General features: G+C 49.6%; 3 protein-coding genes across 3 annotated transcripts; 1 reads left to right on the forward strand and 2 right to left on the reverse strand.

Annotated features, from left to right (window-relative positions):
• Positions 1–4,078: 4,078 nt before the first annotated feature.
• On the reverse strand, positions 4,079–6,105 carry LOC101754601 (4-hydroxyphenylacetaldehyde oxime monooxygenase). Its single transcript, XM_004986062.2, has 2 exons — positions 5,158–6,105; positions 4,079–4,734 (listed from the first exon to the last, which is right to left on the reverse strand). The coding sequence occupies exons 1-2, from the start codon at positions 6,103–6,105 to the stop codon at positions 4,114–4,116; spliced, it is 1,569 nt and encodes a 522-aa protein (XP_004986119.1). The 3' UTR covers positions 4,079–4,113.
• A 5,819-nt stretch (positions 6,106–11,924) lies between these two features.
• LOC106804503 lies at positions 11,925–12,458 on the reverse strand. The gene is made up of 2 exons (XM_014805764.1): positions 12,222–12,458; positions 11,925–12,149 (listed from the first exon to the last, which is right to left on the reverse strand). The coding sequence occupies exons 1-2, from the start codon at positions 12,456–12,458 to the stop codon at positions 11,925–11,927; spliced, it is 462 nt and encodes a 153-aa protein (XP_014661250.1).
• An 8,629-nt stretch (positions 12,459–21,087) lies between these two features.
• On the forward strand, positions 21,088–22,781 carry LOC101783611 (4-hydroxyphenylacetaldehyde oxime monooxygenase). Its single transcript, XM_004980983.2, has one exon. It carries the CDS (start codon positions 21,088–21,090, stop codon positions 22,663–22,665), a length of 1,578 nt encoding a protein of 525 aa, XP_004981040.1. The 3' UTR covers positions 22,666–22,781.
• The last annotated feature ends 404 nt before the right edge of the window (positions 22,782–23,185 follow it).

The following is a 23,185-nucleotide window of genomic DNA, read 5'->3' on the forward strand; positions in this document are numbered from 1 at the left end:
GTTAAACTTAAATTTTTTAACTTAGGATAAATCTAAACATAATATAACTGCATTGGAGCAGGAGACTGAAGGACCTCATTCATGAATATATGGATGAAGGATGGGAGACCCTGGAGAGTTCAGCCTTAGCTCCTACAAGTAAAAGAATGTCCAAGCCAAATTTGCTGCTCCTATTGAGCTACTGGTTAGCAGTAGTACTAGTTCTTAGCTGTCCATGCATGCAATTTGCAGTTTGAACTTAGGGTCCGTTTTATTGGATTCACACAATCAATCCATTAGCTGCTAGTTGGAATTAACTGGAATTAGTTACTTATTCTTATAGCTTGTGGGGGTATAAATAGGGCGCTAATTGCTTCTGAAGTAGTATAACCTTTTTACAGGTTGTATTCAGGGAACATATTGGCTTCGGTTTTGGGCTCAATTGCAGGGACTGAAGCCGAAGAATACTTGACTGAAGCATGCCGTACATTGGAGATGACGGCTCTACACTTCATTAGTTCCCATTGATAGCCTTTTAATTTGCGAATTTGTATTTGAGTTGGAAATTTTGTTAAAATTCAACTTTTTCGTGTTGGTAGAATTTGGCCATCATTTGTAATATGAGGTTGAAGCCGAAATTTTCTTCCATTATTTAAAAAAAATAATGTAGCCTTATGACATGTGTGGTTACCATCAAGCAACAACCAGCTCCCAAGATAATGTTGGGGCGCGGGGGGATCGGCGTCACATGAAACCTACTGCTTTTGCTTGTTTTCCGCGCTATGACTGCCATCAACTAATCAGCAACAAGCACAGCAGCGAGCAAGATTCATGTGGCCTGGCAAGGCGAACGGTGGCCAGGATGCAGGAACCAAACATGTCATAAGTCTAGGTAAGCATTATTGCTACAGTGTATGTTGATAAGCTCTAGTGGAGTACTAGGTAATCTTGTGATGGACCATAAAAAACCAGCGGAGAAACTATGACAAGTAGCTATACAATAATAGAGCTTATCAACTACTCCGTCAAGTCAAATCTTGTTTGGCAATTCGTGTGGTGTTTTGCTATATACTCCGTCCATAAAAAAATATAGCTATGCTTATATTTGTTCTAAGTCACATACTTTTATTTCTTTGCCAACAATATCTCTAACAATTATTATGATAGTTGGTATGTCATTAACAATTTATATAGTTAAAGTTAAATTTTTTTAACTTAGGATAAATCTAAACATAATATAACTGCATTGGAGCAGGAGACCGAAGGATCTCATTCAAGAATATATATGCATGAAGGATGGGAGACCCTGGAGAGTTCAGCATTAGCTCCTACTAGTAAAAGAATGTCCAAGCCAAATTTGCTACTCCTATTGAGCTACTGGTTAGCAGTAGTACTAGTTCGTAGCTGTCCATGCATGCAATTTGCAGTTTGAACTTAGGGCCTGTTTTATTGGATTCACACAATCAATCCATTAGCTGCTAGTTGGAATTAACTGGAATTAGTTACTTATTCTTCTAGCTTGTGGGGGTATAAATAGGGCGCTAATTGCTTTTGAAGTAGTATAACTTTTTTGCAGGTTCTATTTAGGGGAACATATTAGCTTCGGTTTTAGGCTCATTTGCAGGGACTGAAGCCGAAGAATACTTGACTGAAGCATGCCGTACATTGGAGATGACGGCTCTACACTTCTTTAGTTCCCATGGATAGCCTTTTAATAAATTTATTAGTAGCCCTAACATGGATATAGGGATAATACATAGCCCACTTCGAAACTATAGATTTCAAACTATGTAACTCTTGGCCTTATGTATCTTACTAAAATGGATTATTTACACCTTGTACAATGCGCATACAAAGTTTCGTAACATTTGAAGTTCAAATACTATTTTATTTAGATGGTTGTAAATTGAATTGGGTACCCTTTGTCACGCCAGGCACGATGGCGCGACAAAATCACGTTGTCACACCACATGCATTGCCGTGATAGGAGCGTTCCACATCATCGGCTCTTGCCAGCGTGGTGGTCTTGTCGTGCCAATGCATGTGGCGCGACAACGTGATCATGTCGAGCCACGTGGATTGACGCGACTAAAAGGGTCACCAGATGGAAATATTTGTTAAGAGGGGTTATTTCTAAAACTATATTGAAAAATGGTTAAAATTAAAAAACCTAATAATAGAGCTTATTATCAACTATCCGTCAAGTCAAATCTTGTTTGGCAGTTTGTGTGGCGTTTCACGTACTTCCTCCGTTCCAAATTGTATATTATTTTGAGTGCATAGTTTTTAGCTATGCACCTAATGATATAATGTATGTCTAGATACTTATGAAGTAGTATAACCCTTTTGCAGGTTCTATTCAGGGGAACATATTAGCTTCGGTTTTAGGCTCAATTGCAGGGACTGAAGCCGAAGAATACTTGACTGAAGTGTGCCGTACATTGGAGATGACGGCTCTACACTTCTTTAGTTCCCATGGATAGCCTTTTAATTTGCGAATTTGTATTTGAGTTGGAAGTTTTGTTAAATTCAACTATTTGGTGTTGGTAGAATTTGGCCATCATTTGTAATATGAGGTTGAAGCCGAAATTTTCTTCCATTATCTAACAAAAATAATGTTTGATCACCCTCTCCCAGGCCAATAATATAATACGCTACTCCCTCCTCCCAATAATTTAATGCTTGGCGAGTTGAGATATATATGCAAGAAATTAATGCATGCGGATAGAATTTCTACAGTAACGTAGAGTGTCTATGTGAGATCGATCGTGAGGTGGAGAGCAGTAGACGATCGACATTATTTGCATCGGAAGTGGCCTATAAGGGTAGTCACAAGGGTCGGTATCTACTCTCTACAACATTTCCACGTTAGTTTTTGTCTTCCAACGTCTCTCTGCTCTGGCACCAAATATCTATCCCACGGTTAAGTGAATGAAATGAATCAAGAGAATATCGATCATGTAATGGACCATCTAAAAAATGAGCGGAGAGAGTATGACTAGCTAGCTAATAATAGAGCTTATTATCAACTATCCGTCAAGTCAAATCTTGTTTGGCAGTTTGTGTGGTGTTTCACGTACTCCCTCCATTTCAAATTGTTTGGCAGTTCGAGACCATCGAAGTGGACCTCAAACTTGCAGATTTCCGTGCAGTAAGTATCCATGGTTTCCTTAGTGCAGTTCCAACTCTTGTTGACCTACTCCATGACGACCTTGGAGTCGCCGTACGCAAGGATGCGCTTGATTCTGAGGGAAACGGTAATGCAGAGGCCGTGAATGAGAGCCTTGTACTTGGCACCGTTGTTGGTGGCCTTGTAGTGGATTTGAAGAACGTATTTGAGGACATGAAGAGCTCATCAACTACTCCCTTCTAAGTCAAATCTTGTTGGGTAGTTTGAGTGGTATTTTGGTATGCTCCATCCATGTAAGAGCATAGCTATGTTTATGTTTGTCCTAAATCATACACATTTATTTTTGATCAATAATAGCTCTAAAAATTATTTATTTTAAATATAAAAATTGCATATTACGATAGTATGTGTACGATTGTCCTGAATCAAGCAGGCTATGCATTTTTGTTTTGTTTTTAGATGGTCCCTGCAATTGATTACCACAAACTTTTCGAGATCCCACATCATATATATATATATATATATATATATATATATATATATATATCACAAATGATCGGATTTATTTAGATATTACAAGTGTCTTGGATGTCAGAGATCACATGACGATGAACGCCGGTGAGCTCCCAGGAACACACACGAACATGAGTAGACACAAGAGGATTTTGTGCTGCGATGAAGCTGCAGCTTTTTTGTTGTTGTATTCTCTGTTTTATTAACCGATTACAAGTGAAAGGAAAACAAGCCCACGAGCGCTTCTCTTGCTGTGACAATGCCACGTCCATCCTCACGACACACGACGCGAGAGCGTATCCCGTAGCCCAAAGACTCGGTCTGTTGTGAGCTAGTCTCGCCACAACCTGAACTAACATGCAAGGCCATCACACAACTCGTGGGCTCATGCATGTAACAGACACGACACAAAATAAAGCAACTAAGATACGTACAAGATTTGGCTAACATTGGATCCATAAGCGGTCTTGGTAATATAAGCTGGTCATGACTCATGATCTCTGCCACTCGTACCTGGTCGGCACAAGCACGAGGGGGACCTTCTTGTTGACGGTGAGCCCTCCTGCCTCTTCCATGCTCACATCCTCCGTCGTCATACCATCTGGGAGCTCCCACTCGAAGCAGTGGAGCAGGTTGGCCAGCGTGAACTCTACTATCGTCACCCCCATGGCCACTCCAGGGCACATCCTACGTCCGGCGCCGAATGGCAGAAGCTCAAAATGTGCCCCATTGAAGTTGACACCATTCCCCTCAAACCTATCTGGGTCAAATTCCTCGGGGTTACTCCAGCTTGCAGGGTCCCTGCCAATTGTCCAAACATTTACAAAGATCCTTGTCTTGGCAGGCACATCGTATCCGCAGATCTTGATGTGCCGCATGGTCTCCCTCGGAGCTAGAAGCGGTACCACCGGGTGTAGTCGTAGCGTCTCCTTTACCACCATCTTAAGATACTTGAGTTTGGGCAAGTCGTCCGGCTCTACCCTCTCTTTGTTGCCCACCGCTGCTCTGATCTCGTTTTGCGCCTTCTTAAGCACCTGCGGGTTTCGAATCAGCTCGGCCATTGCCCAGACCACCGTGACTGAGTTCGTGTCAACTCCACCGATGAACATATCCTGAAAGATTGTACGTATGCATAACGGTTATAAATGAAATAATATATATAGCTCCGTAAATCCTCTTTTGTACTGTAAATTTTATGAGCTCTTTTATGGTACACAATACTATTGTACTTAGTAGTATATAGTATATATAAGATCTAAATATTCATGATTATGGATGATTTAGTAATTATTACATGTGAAAAGTGATATTTCACACGGAATGAACTTTTAAACTTTATGCTAGTGTCAAAAATAAAATTTTAGTGATGCCATTTGTGTTCTTTTACCATGATACTCTTATACTACCTATACTACTCATGTATACTACTCATACTACATGTGAAGGTTTTGATAGTATACAATTAATTTTGACCGTCGGATGTTTATATACAATTAAAAGAGCTCAAATTTTATATGTTGATGACCGTTGCGTACCGATAACATTCCCTTGATATGGTCTGTAGTGAACCAACTGAAAGTGCCCTCGTGCTCCTTGGTGAGGCCAATAAGGACGTCGATGAAGTCGGGCCCGTTGTCCGGTATGGGGCGGGACGGGTGGAGGTGGCTGTCGATAATCTTGTCGAAGAAAGCGTCGAGCTCCCAAAATACCTTCTCACGGCGGGAGACGAGGCCGGTGAGATGGTCCACAAGGCGACCCAAGACGTTGGGGAAGTAGTCCTCGGCGGAGAAGCTGCTCTTTACAGCCATGGCCTCATCGAACAGATCATGGAAGTGCTTCTTGTGTGCAAACTGCTCTGAACCGTATATGCTCCCAAGTGCCACCGTGCCGACAATGCCGTCCATGAGCGTGAAGATGTGATCCTCCAGGTACACTGGTCTCCGTCCTCCGCTGCTTAAGCGGCCGATGAGTTTGTCCACCTCGGCTTTACTGGCTGGCCAGGTGGCCTGGACGCGGCGCGCGTTGAGGAGCTTGACGACGATGAGCTTGCGCATCTCGCGCCAGCAGTCGCTGTAGGGCGCGAACGCCACGTCCTTATAGCCGTACGACAACCGCCGCGCCCCCGGCGTGTCCGGCCGGCTGCAGCACGCGGCGTCGTGCGTCTTCAGCACCTCCCTCGCCGCCTCCGCCGACGACACCACCACTGTCGGCGCGCTGCCCAGCCGGAGCAGCATCACCGGCCCGTGACGCCGCGCCAGCTCGCCGAGGCTCCGGTGCGGCAGCGCACCCATGATCTGGTGCAGGTTGCCCAGGACAGGCAGCCTCATTGGACCGGGCGGCAGGTGGAGGCGGCCCCCTTTGGTGGAGAAGTCTCTTGTTGCAAGAGCGAGCGTGAGGAGAACTAGAAGAAAGAGGGTGGTGGCAGGGAGCTGCCATTGCCATTGTTGATGCAAGAAGAAGTCTGCTAGGGCAGTCAAAGACATGGCGGCCACTGTTGATCTCTTAGGTTGAAGGGGCTGCAGGTTTCCTCCTCTCCAAACTAGAGTTAACTATGTGGTACATGTGCACGGCTTAGTTATGGGAGTGTAATATAAATAGGGCGAACCAAACCTTGCTGCAAGTAGATACCATGCATGAGCTCATAGCTACAACTTGAATATCAATCGAGCTAGATGCATGAACTCACCTTGTCTAGCTTAACGCTACACATACTTGATATAGCATCGTGCTGGAAGATCTAATACAAGCACTAATTATGAAGTTCTCAAGTCAAACAAAGAAACTGAAGTCCATATAAATATATGATCTAATATAATCCGTTTATTAGCATTGGGATGCTAATCAGCTCTTTGACATCACAGTTAACTCAAATGAATTCCCACTCAACTTGTTCATTAAACAATTCTCCTAAGTATTACGAATATATATATGACGAACACTGACTTAGCTACCTTGACATCGCGATAGATCTAGCGCTCCCAATGCTAACTGCCTGTATACTTTGAGCCAATCACATTGCATACCAAGCGAGTTGATTAAGTTCCTTGTAGTGGAATGTGCTCAGCTGGCCTGTTCAAGTCTTTAAGTTCAGGTGATTGCACGTACCCGTCAACAGCTCAAGGCGCCCAGAGAAGTTCATAGAATTATGTCGAATTTAGTAGCCCGGCAGTCCACTGGGGGGTTACCCAAGGGGTTGATTTGTAGGTAGGGAGGATTGCGAGACTAAGAACTTGAAGGTGATCATGAGAACGAGGATTTAGACAGGTTCGAGCCTCCGGAGATTAATACCCTACGTAATGTCCTGTATTTTGGTGGTTTATATTGCTTGAGAATTGAGATGCTCTCGGGAGGCGCCCTTGGCCGCCTTATATAGGCTAACGACCTAGCGTTACAAGTCGGTTTGAATCTAATCTAGCTGGTTGTTACATGGAAAGCATTCTGAGTCAGATTACAACAAATATCCCGCAATATCTGGGCTGATTTGAATCACCTAGCCTCCTTGACTTGTGCTCCAAGTATCTTCTTATCCTTGGGTCGCATGTTCTGGTCGGGTGGGCCCACTTGTCAGGACCGGCCAGTATCCTGGTTGGTGGGGTCCCCATATCCCTCAAGCCCCCGAGCGATGTGTAGGCAAACAGGAACCTGAGGACATCACAGCAAAGCTTGGAATGTAGTTGGCTGAAACTGTGATGGCGTCATAGTGACGGAGAGGCTGCGCAGTGCTTAAAAAAAAGAAAATTTGAGTGAACGCAGAGCCGTATGTGCAGAGCGAAGTCGAGCGTCGAGTTGATGGATGTCGGGCATCTAGTAGGTCGAAGTGAAGGACATGGAGGGCCTCGCAAGACGCACTCCATATGTAATAGCCCCCGAGCATTGAAGCGATTATTATAATCTATTCAATGATCAAAAAGGAAGAAAAAATTGATCCTAGAAGCAGGTCATAGTGCCCGAGCACAAGGATAGGCGAAACCACAGAGGCACACCGACCAGAAATAGGCACCCAGCCCCCGAGTATGAGGACTGACGAAGCAAGGAGGCGCGCTGACCAGAAATTGGCGCCCAGCCCCCAAGTACAGGGACTGGTGGAGCCACGCGACTAGAAATAGGTGCCCAGCTCTTGAGTACGAGGACTAGCGGAGCCACGGAGGCGCGCCGACCAGAAATAGGCGCCCAGCTCCTGAGTACGAGGACTGGTGGAGCCACGGAGGCACACTGACCAGAAATAGGTGCCCAGCCCCCGAGTACGAGGATTGGTGAAGCCACAGAGGCACGCCGATTAGAAATAGGGGCCCAGCCCCCAAGCATGAGTGCGAGGACTAGCGGAGCCACAGAGGCACTCTGACCTGAAATAGACACTCAGCCCCTGAGCGTGAGTGCAAGGACTGGCAGAGCCACCGAGGCACGCCGTAAAAAAACAAAACAGGAAACCCATGGATTTCGTCCAGCACGGGCGCCGTAATAACGGAAAACCCGCAGATTCCATTGCTAGGGTTACGCCGTCACGTCCTTCAAAAGCCCAAGGGGCACGGTTCCATTTTCATTTCCATTAGCCACACTTGTGTCGCCACCACCGCAGTCCATGGAGCACACTGCCGCCACATTTGTGAACCGTAGGCTGCGCCGCCGTGCTTTCCATTATGCTCGCGCGCACTTCTCCGCCGCTACCCGACCCACTGCACCACCGTATGCGCATCAAGAGCCTCGCAGTTATTAGATCCAAATCCCAGGGAGTAGAAACCAAGGATATGGCCCAAGCATGGGCACCAGATCCATCCTCAATCTGGGTAAAGTTGGTGATGATGCAGGAGTGCATCCAGGGGCTCATCGACTGGGGTCTTTTGGGACCCAAGGTGCTGCTCGAGTGGAAGGCGACCGCTGGGCAAGAGTTCCCCAATAAGGACAAGACGGAGATGGTGGTCTTCGCGTCCTTCTTGAGCGTGGATTCGGGATCTCGACAGGCGATTTCTTCCGAGGTCTTCTCAACTATTAAGAGATTGAATTGGTACATCTCAATCCCAACTCGGTTTTGGATATCACCATCTTCATTCATCTGTGCGAGGCGTACTTGGGTACCCCCCCCCATTTCAATCTGTGGAAGTATCTGTATTAGTTGAAATCTGTGTCGACCAAGGGGAAGCCATGAGTGATTGGGGGATGTGGGTTTTTGCTGCGGCTGAAGAGAGTGCAGGAGTAATTTGACCTTCAGTTTAAGGAATCCAACAAGGACTGGAATAAGGAATGGTTTACGATCACCAATCAGAACCCCGAGCTCCCGCCGTATACTGGATACGCCCCAGTTACAATGCCCGAGTGGTCGAACCAGCCGACCTCGGAGGAGATGGTGCAGGTGAAGCAGCTGCTGGAGAAAATTGCTGACCTAAAGGTGTGTGGGCTCACAGTCGGGGCTATAAGTATCAATTTCTACTGGAGATTAACACAGCCGATCAAGAACAGGGTCCATCCGACGTATGAATACACATGACCACTAGATCTGAACCGAGAGGTGCAGCGAAAGGTGACCAAAGAAGAGGTCGCCGCCCGTGTATGCAAGTTTTTTGGTGGCATCATCAAGAACAAGAGCTACCCCAGGGCGTTTTCCCTCAAGAGGCTGGCTGACCTGGTATGATCTTAACTGTATCAATTTGGCGTTCTTGTTTTGCTTTTGTGGTGTATCTGACTATTCTTGTTGATTGACTAGAATGGTGAATTTGAGTTCTTTTGCCCGGCGCCACTTCTTGGAAGGGCCGAGCAACAACGACCCAAGGTTCGCCCGACCACCGAGTCCGACCAGCCACTTGCCGCTCTTGATTGGAAGTCGGACTCCTCTATCGGGTCGGACGAGGACGTGCAGAGGAGGTCGACCGGGCTGAGGACTCCGTGCCAATTGGACGCCGAACATGGCATGCCATGCAGAAGCTACCTACCTCCAAATCTCAGAAGCCGAGCTTCAAGAGGAAGATGACGGCTGGTAGGAAGGAGAAGGTTGCCTCGAGCACGACCTCTGCGCCCAGGTTGGCCAGCGAAGCGGACGAGGAGTCAAACATGCCGAGCCTGACTAGCAAGAAGAAGAAGACTGAGCTCCTTGAGATGACTGCGGCCGACACGGAGCATGATGGAGCGAATGTGTGTTGTTGCCACCACCGCCCTTGCGTCCTAAGTTCTAGGTGAAGCAGAGCACCATGTAAGTGCAATCTAGTTATATTATATGTCTTGTGGTTCCTTTTCTACCTATCTTGCTTAAGTTGCCTCTCGCACTGACAATGCAGGAAGGTCGTGCTTGATGATGTGTCTAGTACGCAGCTGATTGGTTGCTCATCCCTTCCCGAAGGGGCGAGCGGCCGCGTCCCTAAACAGTCGCCACCTCCGGAGGCCGAGGGGGAGTCAAGATAGTCATGCCAGAGGAGGAGTTGTACAAGCCCTGGTGCCGCAGCAAGGCATAGTCGGGGATACTCCCGCTTCTTCGAGTGCAGCTGCTGCAGACGCTGCTGTGGTTGGCTCCAGGGCTGTGCATGTGTCTGGTGAGGGAGCTAGAGTTGAGCCTCACATGGAAGAACTGCCCAGGGATGATCCACTGTTGGAGAGGTTCGCCGGGAACGCTTGCGTGGACATGCAAGGAGAGGATGATCCTGATACCCTGGACTTTTCCGGGACGAGCCTTGATGGGGATGTGGTGCAGGACAAGAAAGGCCTGGTCTAGCTGCGGAAGTCGTCCTCTAGGATTTCCGAGTTGCTATTTGTAAGTATGCCGACCAACCTGGAGAACCTTTATCTTAAATCTGTACCTTTGCAGTGCTCTAACTTTTAGAATGTGAATAGAGTCTAGCCGTGCGTGCTCATAAGAAGGCACACATGATCCAGCAAGCCGAGCAATATCGCCTGAAGGTAGAGCAACTTGAGGCTGACCTCAGGAAGGGCAAAGAGGATGCCGTGCGGAAAGACCTGTAGCATACCTTGCAGAAATAGATTCTTGTTGCACACTTGAAAGGTATGTTGTGCCGACCTGTCAACTCGGTTCTGTCCTTGAAGTCTTGGTGCTGATGTGTGCTGGCTCAAATGAGCAGATGTCGAGGCGAGGGAGTAAAGGTTCAAACAACACCTCAAAGAGTGCGAGGATTTAAATGCTCATCTCCAGCAAGAGCACGACGTGGTGGTTCACCGTGAGTACGCTTTGTCACAGAAGCTGGGTTACAAGGCTAGCTTGTGCAAAGATACTGACCACTGTCTCGAAGCTGCAATGCAAAGTCTTCAACATGACCAATTGGTGATTGCAGGGCTAGAGGTAGAGCTGGAAGATCTGCGCAAGGCAGCCCGGCTATGTGATTGACATGGTCCAACCGGAGACCGACCCAACCGCACCGACGCTAATTCTCGATCACCTGAAGGCTGCACCTGGTCGGCTGAAGGAGCTGCTGAAGGACACCGCGGTGGAGTGCGTCAAGAATGTCTTGGTAGTGTTGAATACACACTTCCCACGGATTCCCTTGGAGCGTGCTGGTGCAGGGGTTGCGGCTGACTTCAACACAGAGAAGCTTCCAGAACTGGCCGACCAGTTTAATGATGTAGTGGAAAACATTGTTGATGAGCTGGAACTGTAAAATGAAACTTGTGGTATATCAAACTATGTGATAATACATGTGATGTAATTGTCTTAACGTATGTGGAAATAAAGGGGCTCCAACCCTTTCTTGGTGTATACGACAGGACAGCGTGTAGCTGAGGCCTGTAGCCGCTAAGCACCTAGCCTTACCTGACCAGCGTCCTACTGAGAGCGGATCTCGAGCTTGTAGGAGAGGTAAACACAAGGTTGTCTAGGTTTTGCGAGCTAGGACGCTGACCACACAAGTTAGTCGTATTGCCTTGAGAGGGGAGGAGAAGGATGCAAGACCTAAAGGTCAACGCCTGGGGGAAGCCCTTGAGCTTGAGAGCGGGTGGTCTGTCGAACAGGTCGGACAGCCCGCGTTTGTTAGGAATAGCTTGGGCAAAGGAATAGGAAGATAGTAGGTACGCAAAGAACCTTGGAGGTTTTATTCATTCAGTAAAAAGGGAAAAAAGAATACATAGCTTTTAAGCCCTAAGGGTAGAAGCGCCGCAGGTGCTCGATGTTCCACAGATTGGGGACGCCTGAACCATCCACCCATTGGAGTCAATAGGTGCCTAGCTGAATGACTTCTTTGACGATGAAGGAGCCCTCCCAAGGGGTGACCAGCTTGTGCATGTCCTTGGTGGACTGGATCCGACAAAGCACAAAATCTCCAGCATTGAAGGAGCGTTCTTTAACATTTCGATCGTGGTAGCGCCGTACCTACTGCTCGTGGCATGCATGCTGGATGAGAGCCGCCACTCGATGCTCCTTGAGGTTGTCGATGTCAACCCACCGGCTTGTTTCCGCCTTGCCTTCCTCATAGTACTGGATGCATGGGGCGCCAAAGGCTACGTCGGACGGCAAGATGGCCTTTGAGCTGTATACCATGAAGAAGGGAGTGTAGCCGGCAGCCCAACTTTTCAGGGTCTGTAGGCCCCAGAGGGACTGGAGGACCATCCCATTCACACATTCAACTTGTCCATATCAGCGTGGGTGCGATACTGAGGAGTAGTATACGTTGATGAGGTTGTCCTGGCAAAAGTCCCAGAACTCGAATCCTGTGAACTGCTTGCCAAGGTCAGTGATGATCCTGTTTGGAACTCCAAAGCGATGTGCGATCTCGTTTATGAATTGGGCGGCTTTAGCCGACTCGATGTTGGTGATAGCCTTGACCTCAATCCATTTGGTGAATTTGTCAACAACCACAAAGATGTGAGTGTAGCTGCCTGGGGTGATCTTGAAGGGTCCGACCATATCCAGCCCCTAGCATGCGAAGGGACAAGATGGTGGGATGTGCGTAGGGCTTGGGCTGGTAGGTATTGTTGCTTGGAGAAGAATTGACACCCTTTGCGCCTTTGGATGAGCTCCTTTGCATCGGCTACCACTATTGAGCAATAGAAGCCAGAGCAAAATGTCTTGCCGACCAAAGTGCCCGACACACCTTTGCATGTGCTCGAGTGAATATCGTGAAGGAAGTCAATGCGCTTACTGCGTAGAATGCACTTCATCAAGATGCCTGTAGACGCAGCCTTTCTGTAGAGTTCCTTCCCAATGACGACGTAGTTTGCGCTGCGCCAAGCTAGTTTCTCATGTTCTATCTTGTCCTCTGGCGCTAGCTGGTCGGTGATCAAGGCTATGAACAGAGCGCACTAGTTTTCTTCTGCGTCAATCATCATCGGTTGAAGCCTCAGCACTGCCGTTGACCTAGTCCAGGTCCAGAATCTTGATGGAAGGTTTCTGGGGATCTTGTACGAAGATGCCGATCGGGACTTGTGCATGCTTGGAGCTGAGCTTGGACAGGACCTCAGCGGCGACGTTGTGTTCCCTAGGGACATGATGGAACTCGAGACCATCGAAGTAGGCCTTAAACTTGTGGATTTTTGCATAGTAAGTATCCATGGTTTCCTTGGTGCAGTCCCAGTTCTTGTTGACCTACTCGATGATGACCTTGGAGTTGTCGTACGCAACGATGCGCTTGATCCCGAGGGAAGCGACAATGCGGAGGCCGTGGATGAGAGCCTCGTCCTCAACGCCATTGTTGGTGGCCTTATAGTGGATTTGAAGAACGTACTTAAGTTGCTCGCCCTTGGGGGATATGCAGAGGACCCCCACGTTGGCTCCTTCGAGGTTGAGGGCACCATCAAAGTACATTATCCAATGTTCCGGCCTCTCCAGGCAGGACGACTTCTAGATCTCTGTCCATTCAGCCACGAAGTCGGCTAGGATCTGCGACTTGATCACATGACGTGAGCAGAAATTGAGTTCAAACTCCCCGAGCTCTATAGACCATTTGACAACTCAGCGTTGACATCCCTATTGTGGAGGATTTTGCCAGGTGGGTATAAGGATACTACCTGGATCTTGTGCACCTGGAAGTAGTGGCGTAGCTTGGGACACAAGATCAGGATTGCGTAGAGCAATTTTTGAACTTGTGTGTAGCGAATCTTGGAGTCGCTTAGGACCTCACTGACATAGTAGACCGGTCTCTGCACCATGTGTGCATGGTCGGGCTCTTATTGCAGAGATGTAGAGTTGAAGCGTTTCCTGGTCGGCTGGGGCCATCATAACGGGGGGAGTTGTATGGAAGGCTTTGAGCTCTTTGAGTGCCTTGCTAGCCTCGTCATCCCACTCGAACTTGTCCACATTTTTGAGTAGATTGAATAAGGTTAGTCCCTTTTTGCCGAGTTTGTTGATGAAGCAGCTGAGGGCTGCCATCATGCTGGTGAGTCTCATGACATCTTTCTTGTTAGCTAGCCTTGCCATGTTCCTGATTACATCAACCTTGACGGGATTGGTTTCGATGCCACGCTAGCTGACCATAAAGCCTAGGAGCTTTCCAGATGGGACACCGAAGACACATTTGCCTGGATTGAGTTTCCAACGGATAGGCTCGGAGGCTGTCGAAAGTTTTTGCAAGGTTGGCTATGAAGCTCTCCTCATCCTTAGTCTTGTCAGCCACGTCGTCGACGTAAGCCTTGATGTTCTTGTGTAGCTGCTTCGTGAGGCAACTCTATATTGCCTTCTGGTAGGTGGTGCCAGCATTATTTAACCCAAAGGTCATGGTGTTGTAGCAGTAGATGCCGAAGGGCGTTATAAATGCCACTTTGTCTTCGTCGGACGGGTCGAGGGTGATCTGGTGATAGCCCGAGTAGCAGTCGAGTATGCACAACAGGGTGCTACCAACCATAGAGTCTACGACCTGGTCGATGCGCGAAAGAGGAAAGGGGTCCTTAGGGCAGTGCGTGTTGAGGTCGGTGTAATCGATATACATTCTCCATTCACCGGTTTTTTTTCTTATAAGGACTGGATTTGCTAACCAGTCGGGGTGCTTACTTTCACGAATGAAACCTGCAGCTAAGAGCTTATTGAGTTCTACCCTAATGGCCTCCTTGCGATCATGGGCAAAACGGCGAAGCTTTTGCTTGACTGGTCTTGCTGTCTTGCTCAAGTCCAAGGAGTGCTCAGCCAGCTCCCGCGTGACACTAGGCATATCGGATGGCTTCCACACGAATATGTTTGAGTTGTCCCGGAGGAAATTGGTGAGCACAAGTTCCTATATGGGGAAGAGGTCGGACCCTATGAGGGCTGTCTTGGTCGGGTCTTCCAGGTCGAGGTAGATCTTCTTGATCTTGGGGTCAGACTGCAGCGCTGTAGGCGTTGGCTCCATCTCTGGGATCGCGAGCTGGTCTTGGTCCACCTTCTAGGCATCAGCAAGCATGGTGGTGGCTTTAGCCGAGTACTCCAGGGCTTCCACGAGCTGCACCGCCTCCGTGTCGCATTTGTATGATATCTCGATGTCACCGTAGATGGAGAGGACACCGTTTGGAGCCGGCATCTTGAGGATGAGGTAGGTGTGATGCGGAATTGCCATGAACCTTGCGAGCATGGGTCTGCCAAAGATGGCATGGTAGGAAGTCTTGAAGTTGGTCACGTCGAAGTTGAGGTGCTCTGTACGGCAGTTGTTGGGCATGCTAAAGGTGACTGGCAAAACAACTCAGCCGATAGGATAGGATCGTTTGCCAGGCACGATGCCGTAGAAGGGGTCTTCATAGGGCTAGAGCCGCTCAAAATTGAAGTCCATGCGCCTCAGGGTTTCAGTGAAGATGATGTTGAGCCCACTGCCACCGTTAAATAGCATTTTGGGGAGGAGAGCCTGATCTATGGTCAGGCAGACCACCAGCGGGTAGGACCCAGGATCTAGAATATGTACCTAGTGATCTTCCTTGGAGAAGGTTATGGGCATCTCTGACCAGTGCATATACTGGACTGACCGTATGGAGACGAAGTGCACCTCTCGCTGGTGTAGCTTGTGTTTGCGGTTGCTACAGAACGCCTTGGGGCCACCCATGATGATGTTGACTTCACGGTTCGGCCGTTGGAACTCTTCGTTCTGGTCGGCGATGGTCCAGTGGGCGTCTAGGTTTGGCTGGTCGTGGCGCTCTTCTCTATGTTGATCATTGCGGTCGTCGTGTCGGCGATTGTCGCGGTCATCATGGTCATCACGGTGGCGGTCACGATCATTGCGATCATCATAGCGGTGGTCGCGTTTGTCGCGGCGATAGCCGCCACAATCATCATGGTCATTGCGGTGGTGGTTGTTGCGACGATTGCCATCCCTACGGTAGTCGTTGCGGCGATGTCGCTTGTACTCCACTGGGGTGCCGAGCTCTTCCTTGAGGACTATGAAGTCCCAAAGATTGTGACGTGCGTTCTTATGGAAGGGGCACGGAGCGTTCAAGGTGTCATCAAACTCTTCCCGGAGGAATGTTGTTGGTCTGGCGGGGTCAGCTTCAGCAGTGAGGACCTCGGGGGCCCTTTTTCAAAGTCGGGAAGACTTCGGTCATGCTTGGTGTTCCTCATAGGTCGGCAGTTCGTGGTCGTCGTTCTAGCGATGCTTGCCGCCTTGGAACTGTACTTGTGCCGCCTCCTCTGTGTCGGCCTGATCGTTGATGAGCTGCATCATCTACCTGACCGTCTTATGGGCAACCTCATACAGCTTGCAGAACATGTTGCAGTTCGATAGGCCGGAGCGGAAGTACCATATGATGTCGCGGTCCTCGATGCCAGCCAGCATGTTGTAGTTTTCGAAGAAGCGGTTCACGTACTCTTGGAGAGTTTCCTTCTTCCGCTGGCGGACTTGCCCTAGATTCTCCGTGTTTCCAGATCGGCTGTTGGTAGCATGGTAGTTCTGGGTGAAAGCCCTAGCGAGCTAACCCCAGGAGTCGATGCTTCTTGACGGGAGGTTCTCTAGCCATAGGAGAGGGACGAGACCCATCACCACCGGGAAGTAGGTGCCCATATGGTCGTAGGTGCCATTGGCGGCTTTCACCTTGGTGTTGTATGTCTTGAGCCATATGGTGGGGTCGAAATGGCCATCATACTTTTTGTTGATGGTCGGCTTGAATGAAGCAGGCCACTCAATGGCCCTGAGGTAGGAGTGAAGGTGGTGAAACCATCGACCGCTGTGTCATCATCGTCCTCGAGGTTGTACATGACGGGTGGTGCCCTGGGGTGTCCACCGTTGTTACACCAGGGCGGGACGTAGGCGTCTTCAAGGGCGCCGTAAATGCGGTCATAGTTGGCACGGTGACGCATCTCATCTTCTTGTCATCGGCGGTCCTCCTGTTACGCGTTGCGGTCTAGCCTGCCAGGAGTGCTGTAGTCGCGGTTGTACTCAGCGCGGTGGCGGAGCTCGGCTTCTTCGCGCTCTTGGTGGCGGTTGTTGAGGTCGGCACGGAGGTCGCGGCGGTCGTGTAATTCTTCATGAAGGTCACGTTGCCGACCTTGTCTGCCACAGTCCTCTCTCATGCCACAACGGCGGTTGTTGTGGTTGTCGAGTTGGTGGGCGTTGTTGGCAGGTGGGTTGGCGGGCTGCTCCACTTCATCTTCACGGATGGGTTTCAGCCGACCCCCCACGCGGTTATCGTGATCGCCTCGGTGGTGACCTGATCTGCTATGAATGGATCGGCTTCGGGAGTGCCGAGTAGATGTAGACCGGGAGTATGCTGACCGGCTGTAGGGCCACTCTTCGATCTAGGCGTTGGCGACGTGGATACGTGCCTGCATTTGCCGGAGCGGCTCCAAGTCTAGAAGGTTTTCCAGGTCGGCAACGGTAGCCCCAAGGTTAGCTTGGGGTGTGGTGAAGATGTTGTGGTCGGCCTCCTCGAGGTCGGCTTGAATATTGCGAGTGCACACAGGGAGTCTGTGTCTACCCCGAGTACCGTCCTGGTCACGTTGTCGCCATCGTTGGCGTGCGATGGGTCAGCGTTGGCGGTGAGCGATAGTCAGCGCTGGTCGCCTGCAGCCTCGGCTCCCGCATTAGCAGCACGTTGTTAGTGTTGCTGGGCGTCGGCTTGCTCCCGCTGGTGCCGTACTGCACAGTCCTAGTTCTTGGCATTGCGGCCTACTTCCTGAGAAGAGGTTTCACCATCCCTGGGTGGATCGACGGCGGAGACCACAAAGGCTTCACGATCTGGCATGGTGGAGTTGCTCACAACGTCATCTCCGTAAGGGTTCGAAGTCAGGATGATGTGGAGGATCTGAAACTCGCCACAGTTCAAAAACTTGGCGGGTTCGGGTGGGCCTTCAAATTGGATCTGAAGAGGCTGCACGAGTTTCATGGAAAACACGGCAACCGAGTTCCTTAGACCAAAGGCGACACGGGAAGGATCCTGCGCCAACCTTGTTGAGTGTAGCGCCGCCTCGAAGAGGTTGATGCACTCAGCAATAGTGTTGCTGATGCGATCTAGCCCCGTGATCAAGTCGGAGGCGTGGGTGGGCGTGTTGCCGTGAGGATGTGTGGAACCCTCTCTGAGAGAGAGATCACCGACCTGCTGGGCAAGCAGCATGATGATCCTCGGGTGAAGACCTTGCTCCATCGAAGTAGATCCGACGGATGCTGAGCTGGCGGCGGACATCGAATTGTCGAAGAAGGCGGTGGAGTCGGAGTCCACCGGCATGCTCCCAAAGTGAAGCTGGATCGGATTGGCGAAGATGTCCTTCATGCTCTCGGGGAAGACAACGTCGGGGCAAAATGCCATCGAGCTCGCTGGGAAGGATCTCACAATCACCCGTACCTGGCACACCAATTGTCAGATTTAGTAGCCCGACAGTCCACCAGGGGTTACCCAAGGGGTTGATTTGTAGGTAGGAAGGATTGCGATACCAAAAACTCGAAGGTGATCACAAGAACACGAGGGTTTAGATAGGGTCGGGCCTCCGGAAAGTAATACCCTATGTCCTGTATTTTGGTAGTTTGTATTGCTTGAGAATTGAGATGCTCTCGAGAGGCGCCCTTGGCCACCTTATATAGGCTGACGACCTAGGGTTACAAGTCAGTTTGAATCTAACCTAGCCGGTTGTTACATGGAAAACAATCTGAGTCGGATTACAACACGTATCCCGCAATATCCGGAAAGATTTGAATCGCTTAGCCTCCTTGACTTGTGCTCCAAGTATCTTCTCATCCTTGGCCCGCATGTTCTGTTTGGGTGGGCCCACTTGTCAGGACCGGCCAGTATCCTAGTCGGTGGGGACCCATGGGATACCCATATCCCTCATATTATATTAGGGTTTGTGCACATCTACGTTCGTAAAGATGACTGTGCATGCATGTATATATGAGCGTCTTGCAAAAACACACATATTGATCACCAAATTAAATCAGTGGCCCATATCATATCATGATTGCTTATCATGACCGACTTGGCAATGATGTCAGAGATGCATAAGGTGATGCAAGCCTTGTGTTTAATTTTGGCTATTTCTGTTAATTTTGCAAGTTTGTGCATGTGAGAATATGAATATGGCATATGGCATTCTTTAGCGTTGGTCCTTGCATTATTTGGATGGTGCGGGGATTAAGAATTGCGCACATACATCAACAAGTAATTGTTATTTGGAAGTACTCCCTCAGTCCCTAAAAGAATGCAATTATGGAACAGTGTCATGATTTACTGTGTCAAGTTTGACCTATTATAGATGAAAAAGTATAAATATTTATAATATCAAATAAATATCATTAGATTAATTACGAAATGTATTTTCATAATAAATTAATTTGGAGCCATAAATGTGAATATTATTTACTACAAACCTGGTCAAACGTGAAGCACTTTAACTGGCACGTATACCATAGTTGCATCACAGAGGGAGTATCTAAGTATCTATCTGTATGTGGGCGCGTGAATCGAACAGCCAAGAGGCGAGCGCTGATTGTGATTGATTCTAAAATTAAATTGATTCCAACGCCTGCCGGCTACTTGTTTATTCAATCTTCTCTTGTCGCTAGATTACGAGAATCTTGCACTGTTTGATAAGCAACGACGAGAGGAAATTTATATAGTAGAAGACTTTGACTGAGCAGCCAGCTGGTCAAGATTATCAAACGCAAGCAACCTACGTGATATTGGTGATGCATGACGAGCACTTGGTGATGCATTCGGTGACGCACACCTTGTGATTAACTTTGTTTGTTTATGTTAATTTTGCAAGCTAGGCTCCACGTGATATAGGCATTCTTTGTCGCTGGTCCTTGCATTAATTATTGGACGGCGCGTTGTCTGTAATTTACTATATTATATAATGTAGTAGTGATGAGCACTTTTACCAGAAAGAGTTGACTGAGTTAATGGATTCGCTTGTTGGCTAATCTGAATCGACTTACTTAAGTGTGGTGTTACCAGGCTTGGAAAGAAAACTTCTTTATGTGTTTGATTTCCCTAATTTACTGGTTGGCCACTCAAATATTAAAAATACATCAGCAATTATTGTTACTTGCATTATTTGGACGGCGCGGATTAAAAGTTAAAAATTGATTCCAACGCCTGCCTGCTGCTTCTTCATTCAATGAGTCTCGATCACGCACGTCACGGATGCAATGCCGACTACTTATTTTAAATGTCTTGTCTTAGCAGTTGTCAATATTCTTGAGCAGAACACGCCTTAATTCGTGATAGTCTTGAATCTTCTATCATGTCTAAACGCTCGGACGTGAGACAAAGATCTCCGTAGTAGCAGTGCCAGTACGCGTACATGAGGCAAAGATCTCACACGCAGTGGCAATGGCTAAACAGAGACTGAGAATCTAAACGTAATAGGCTAACTACTTGGGACAATTATAGCCTTTCACTATCCTAATGGCCTTTCACTATACTTAATGGCTAATGGCCTTTCACTATACTTAATGGCTAATGGCCTTTCACTTTAAAAATCACATTCAATTGACACAAGCTAATGGCCTTTCACTATACTAATTAAGCACCATTACGAGGTTAAAAAAACGGTGAGGTCTAGGATTTCGCCGGGAGGGGAACCTTTTGAAGTTTTGATTGGACATGACATTAGTGCGGGTTTTTGTGCAACGTGCCAATTTCTTTTGTATTAACCACGTATGCAGAATAAGCACTATATGCACACATCGAACAACTTAGTGTATTGTGGGAACAACATTAGCAATTTTTTAAACTAAAATGAAAGAAATGATGCGCTTTGTGTATGATTGATGCACTTTACTATTTCTTTCCAGAGCACGCAATGCACGCATATTCATTTAGAAGAAGAGAATTGATACAACGCGAGCCAAACCGGACACTCTAAGATTCTGTTTGGGAGGGTTTCTCCCAAAACGGATTTACCGGTGAAGCTAAAGCCAGTGAAGCTAAAAATAATGGCTTCATCTGGCTTCTAGTTCATTTTAACATCGACTTAAAAATAACTTCACACTACAATACCTCGTTTTGCACAAAACATGTGAAGCCGAAGCTAAGATAAGCCTTGCCAAACGGGGGATAAACTGTTAGGCAAAACAATGCGCGACCTACGCAACGGATAGATATATAAAGCGAGAAGCACCTACGTCACATTAATTCCACACCTAGGAACAATGGCCACCCCACTGCTCCCCTCCGAGCTCCTCGCCGGCCTGCCGCAGCAATGGCTGCTCGGCCTCTTGCTTCTTCTCCCTGTAGTCCTGCTTGCGTCGTCCTACCTCTTCCTGGCGACCAAGACGACCAAGAACGGGGCGCGTTGTCTGCCGCCGGGCCCCGCTCAGGTGCCTGTCCTGGGCAACCTGCACCTTCTGGGCCCGCTGCCGCACCGGAACCTCCGGGACCTTGCCCGGCGGCACGGCCCCGTGATGCTGATGCGGCTGGGCACGGTGCCGACGGTGGTGGTGTCCAGCGCGGCGGCGGCGCGGGAGGTGATGAAGGAGCACGACATCGACTGCTGCAACCGGCCCGTGTCGCCGGGGCCCAAGCGCATCTCCTACGGCCTCAACGACATCATCTTCGCGCCCTACGGCCAGCAATGGCGCGAGATGCGGAAGCTCTTCATCGTCGAGCTCCTCAGCATGCGCCGCGTCCAGGCCGCGTCGTACGCGCGCGAGCAGCAGGTTGACAGGATGATCGCCCGCCTGAGCCGCGCGGCGCCGGCGACGGCGGTGGCGCTGAACGAGCACGTCTTCGCGGTGGCAGACGGCATCGTCGGCACGGTGGCGTTCGGGAACATCTACGGCACGGAGCGGTTCGCGCACAGGGAGCGGTTCCAGCACGTGCTGGACGAGGCCATGGACGTGATGGCCAGCTTCTCCGCCGAGGACTTCTTCCCCAACGCCGCTGGCCGCCTCGTCGACCGCGTCACGGGCCTCGTCGCCCGACGCGAGCGCATTTTCAGGGAGCTCGACGCCTTCTTCGAGACGGTCATCGACCAGCACACGGACCCCGCGCGCGTCGTCCCCGAGAACGGCGGCGACCTCGTCGACGTCCTCGTCAACCTGTGGAAGGAGAACCGGGGCACGTTCCGCTTCACCCGAGACCACGTCAAGGCCCTCATCATGAACACGTTCATCGGCGGGATCGACACGAGCTCGGTGACGGTGCTGTGGGCGATGTCGGAGCTGATCCGGAAACCGCGGGTGCTGAGGAAGGCACAGGACGAGGTAAGGGCCGTCGTGGGAGGCAAGCCGCGCGTGGACCCCGACGACGTGCCCAAGCTCCCGTACCTCAAGATGATTGTGAAGGAGACCCTGCGGCTGCACCCGCCGGCGACGCTGCTGGTGCCTCGGGAGACGGTGCGGGACGTGAGGATCGGCGGGTACGACGTGCCGGCGAGGACGCGCGTGTTCGTGAACGCGTGGGCGATCGGCAGGGATCCGGCGAGCTGGGCGGACGCCGAGGAGTTCCACCCTGACAGGTTCGAGGGGAGCAACGTGGACTACAACGGCGGGCATTTCGAGCTGGTGCCGTTCGGGGCGGGGCGGCGGATCTGCCCGGGCCTCGCCATGGGCGAGACGAACGTGAGCTTCACGCTGGCGAACCTGCTCTACTGCTTCGACTGGGCGCTGCCGGAGGGGATGGCGGCGGAGGACGTGAGCATGGAGGAGGCCGGCGGGCTGACGTTCCACCAGAAGATGCCGCTGGTGCTGGTGCCCACAAGGTACCACAACCGCACGGCGACGGCGTAGACGCGTAGTGTAGTAGTAGTCGTCATCGTATCGTCGACGATTGAATAAAAGATAAGCGTGCGCGACGTAGGTGCCTCACCTTGCATCGTCGTTGCAGTAGCTTGGAGACTTGAAAACCCAAAAAAAACAAGAAAAAAATGGTGACACTCTAATGGGGGTGTACCCGCCTTGGAAAAAAAAATTAGACGCAGGACTCCTGCAACCGAGTCCTGGTACAGGACGGCCCCAGATCATGACGCGTGGGCGGCCTTTCCGATTGAATGCCCGCGCCCCTCACGCAGAAGATGAGCCAGCGCTGAAGAAGAAAAAATAGACGAGCCAGGAAGACGAGCTCCTCGCGTGCGTGCCTCTCGAGCCGGCGGAAGACGAGCCGACGCTTAGCAGGGCTTCTCTGCGCCTGCAGGAGCTCCTCTCGCCTCATGGCTCCAGAACGAAGGGTTATAGAATATGTTTCCACAGCTCCTCTGATTCGTTTCACAAACAAAATTTGGGATATTTCATAATCTGAAAAAATTTAAAT

This window comes from Setaria italica, chromosome IX (assembly GCF_000263155.2).
Source record: "Setaria italica strain Yugu1 chromosome IX, Setaria_italica_v2.0, whole genome shotgun sequence".
NCBI classification, from domain to species: Eukaryota; Viridiplantae; Streptophyta; class Magnoliopsida; order Poales; family Poaceae; genus Setaria; species Setaria italica.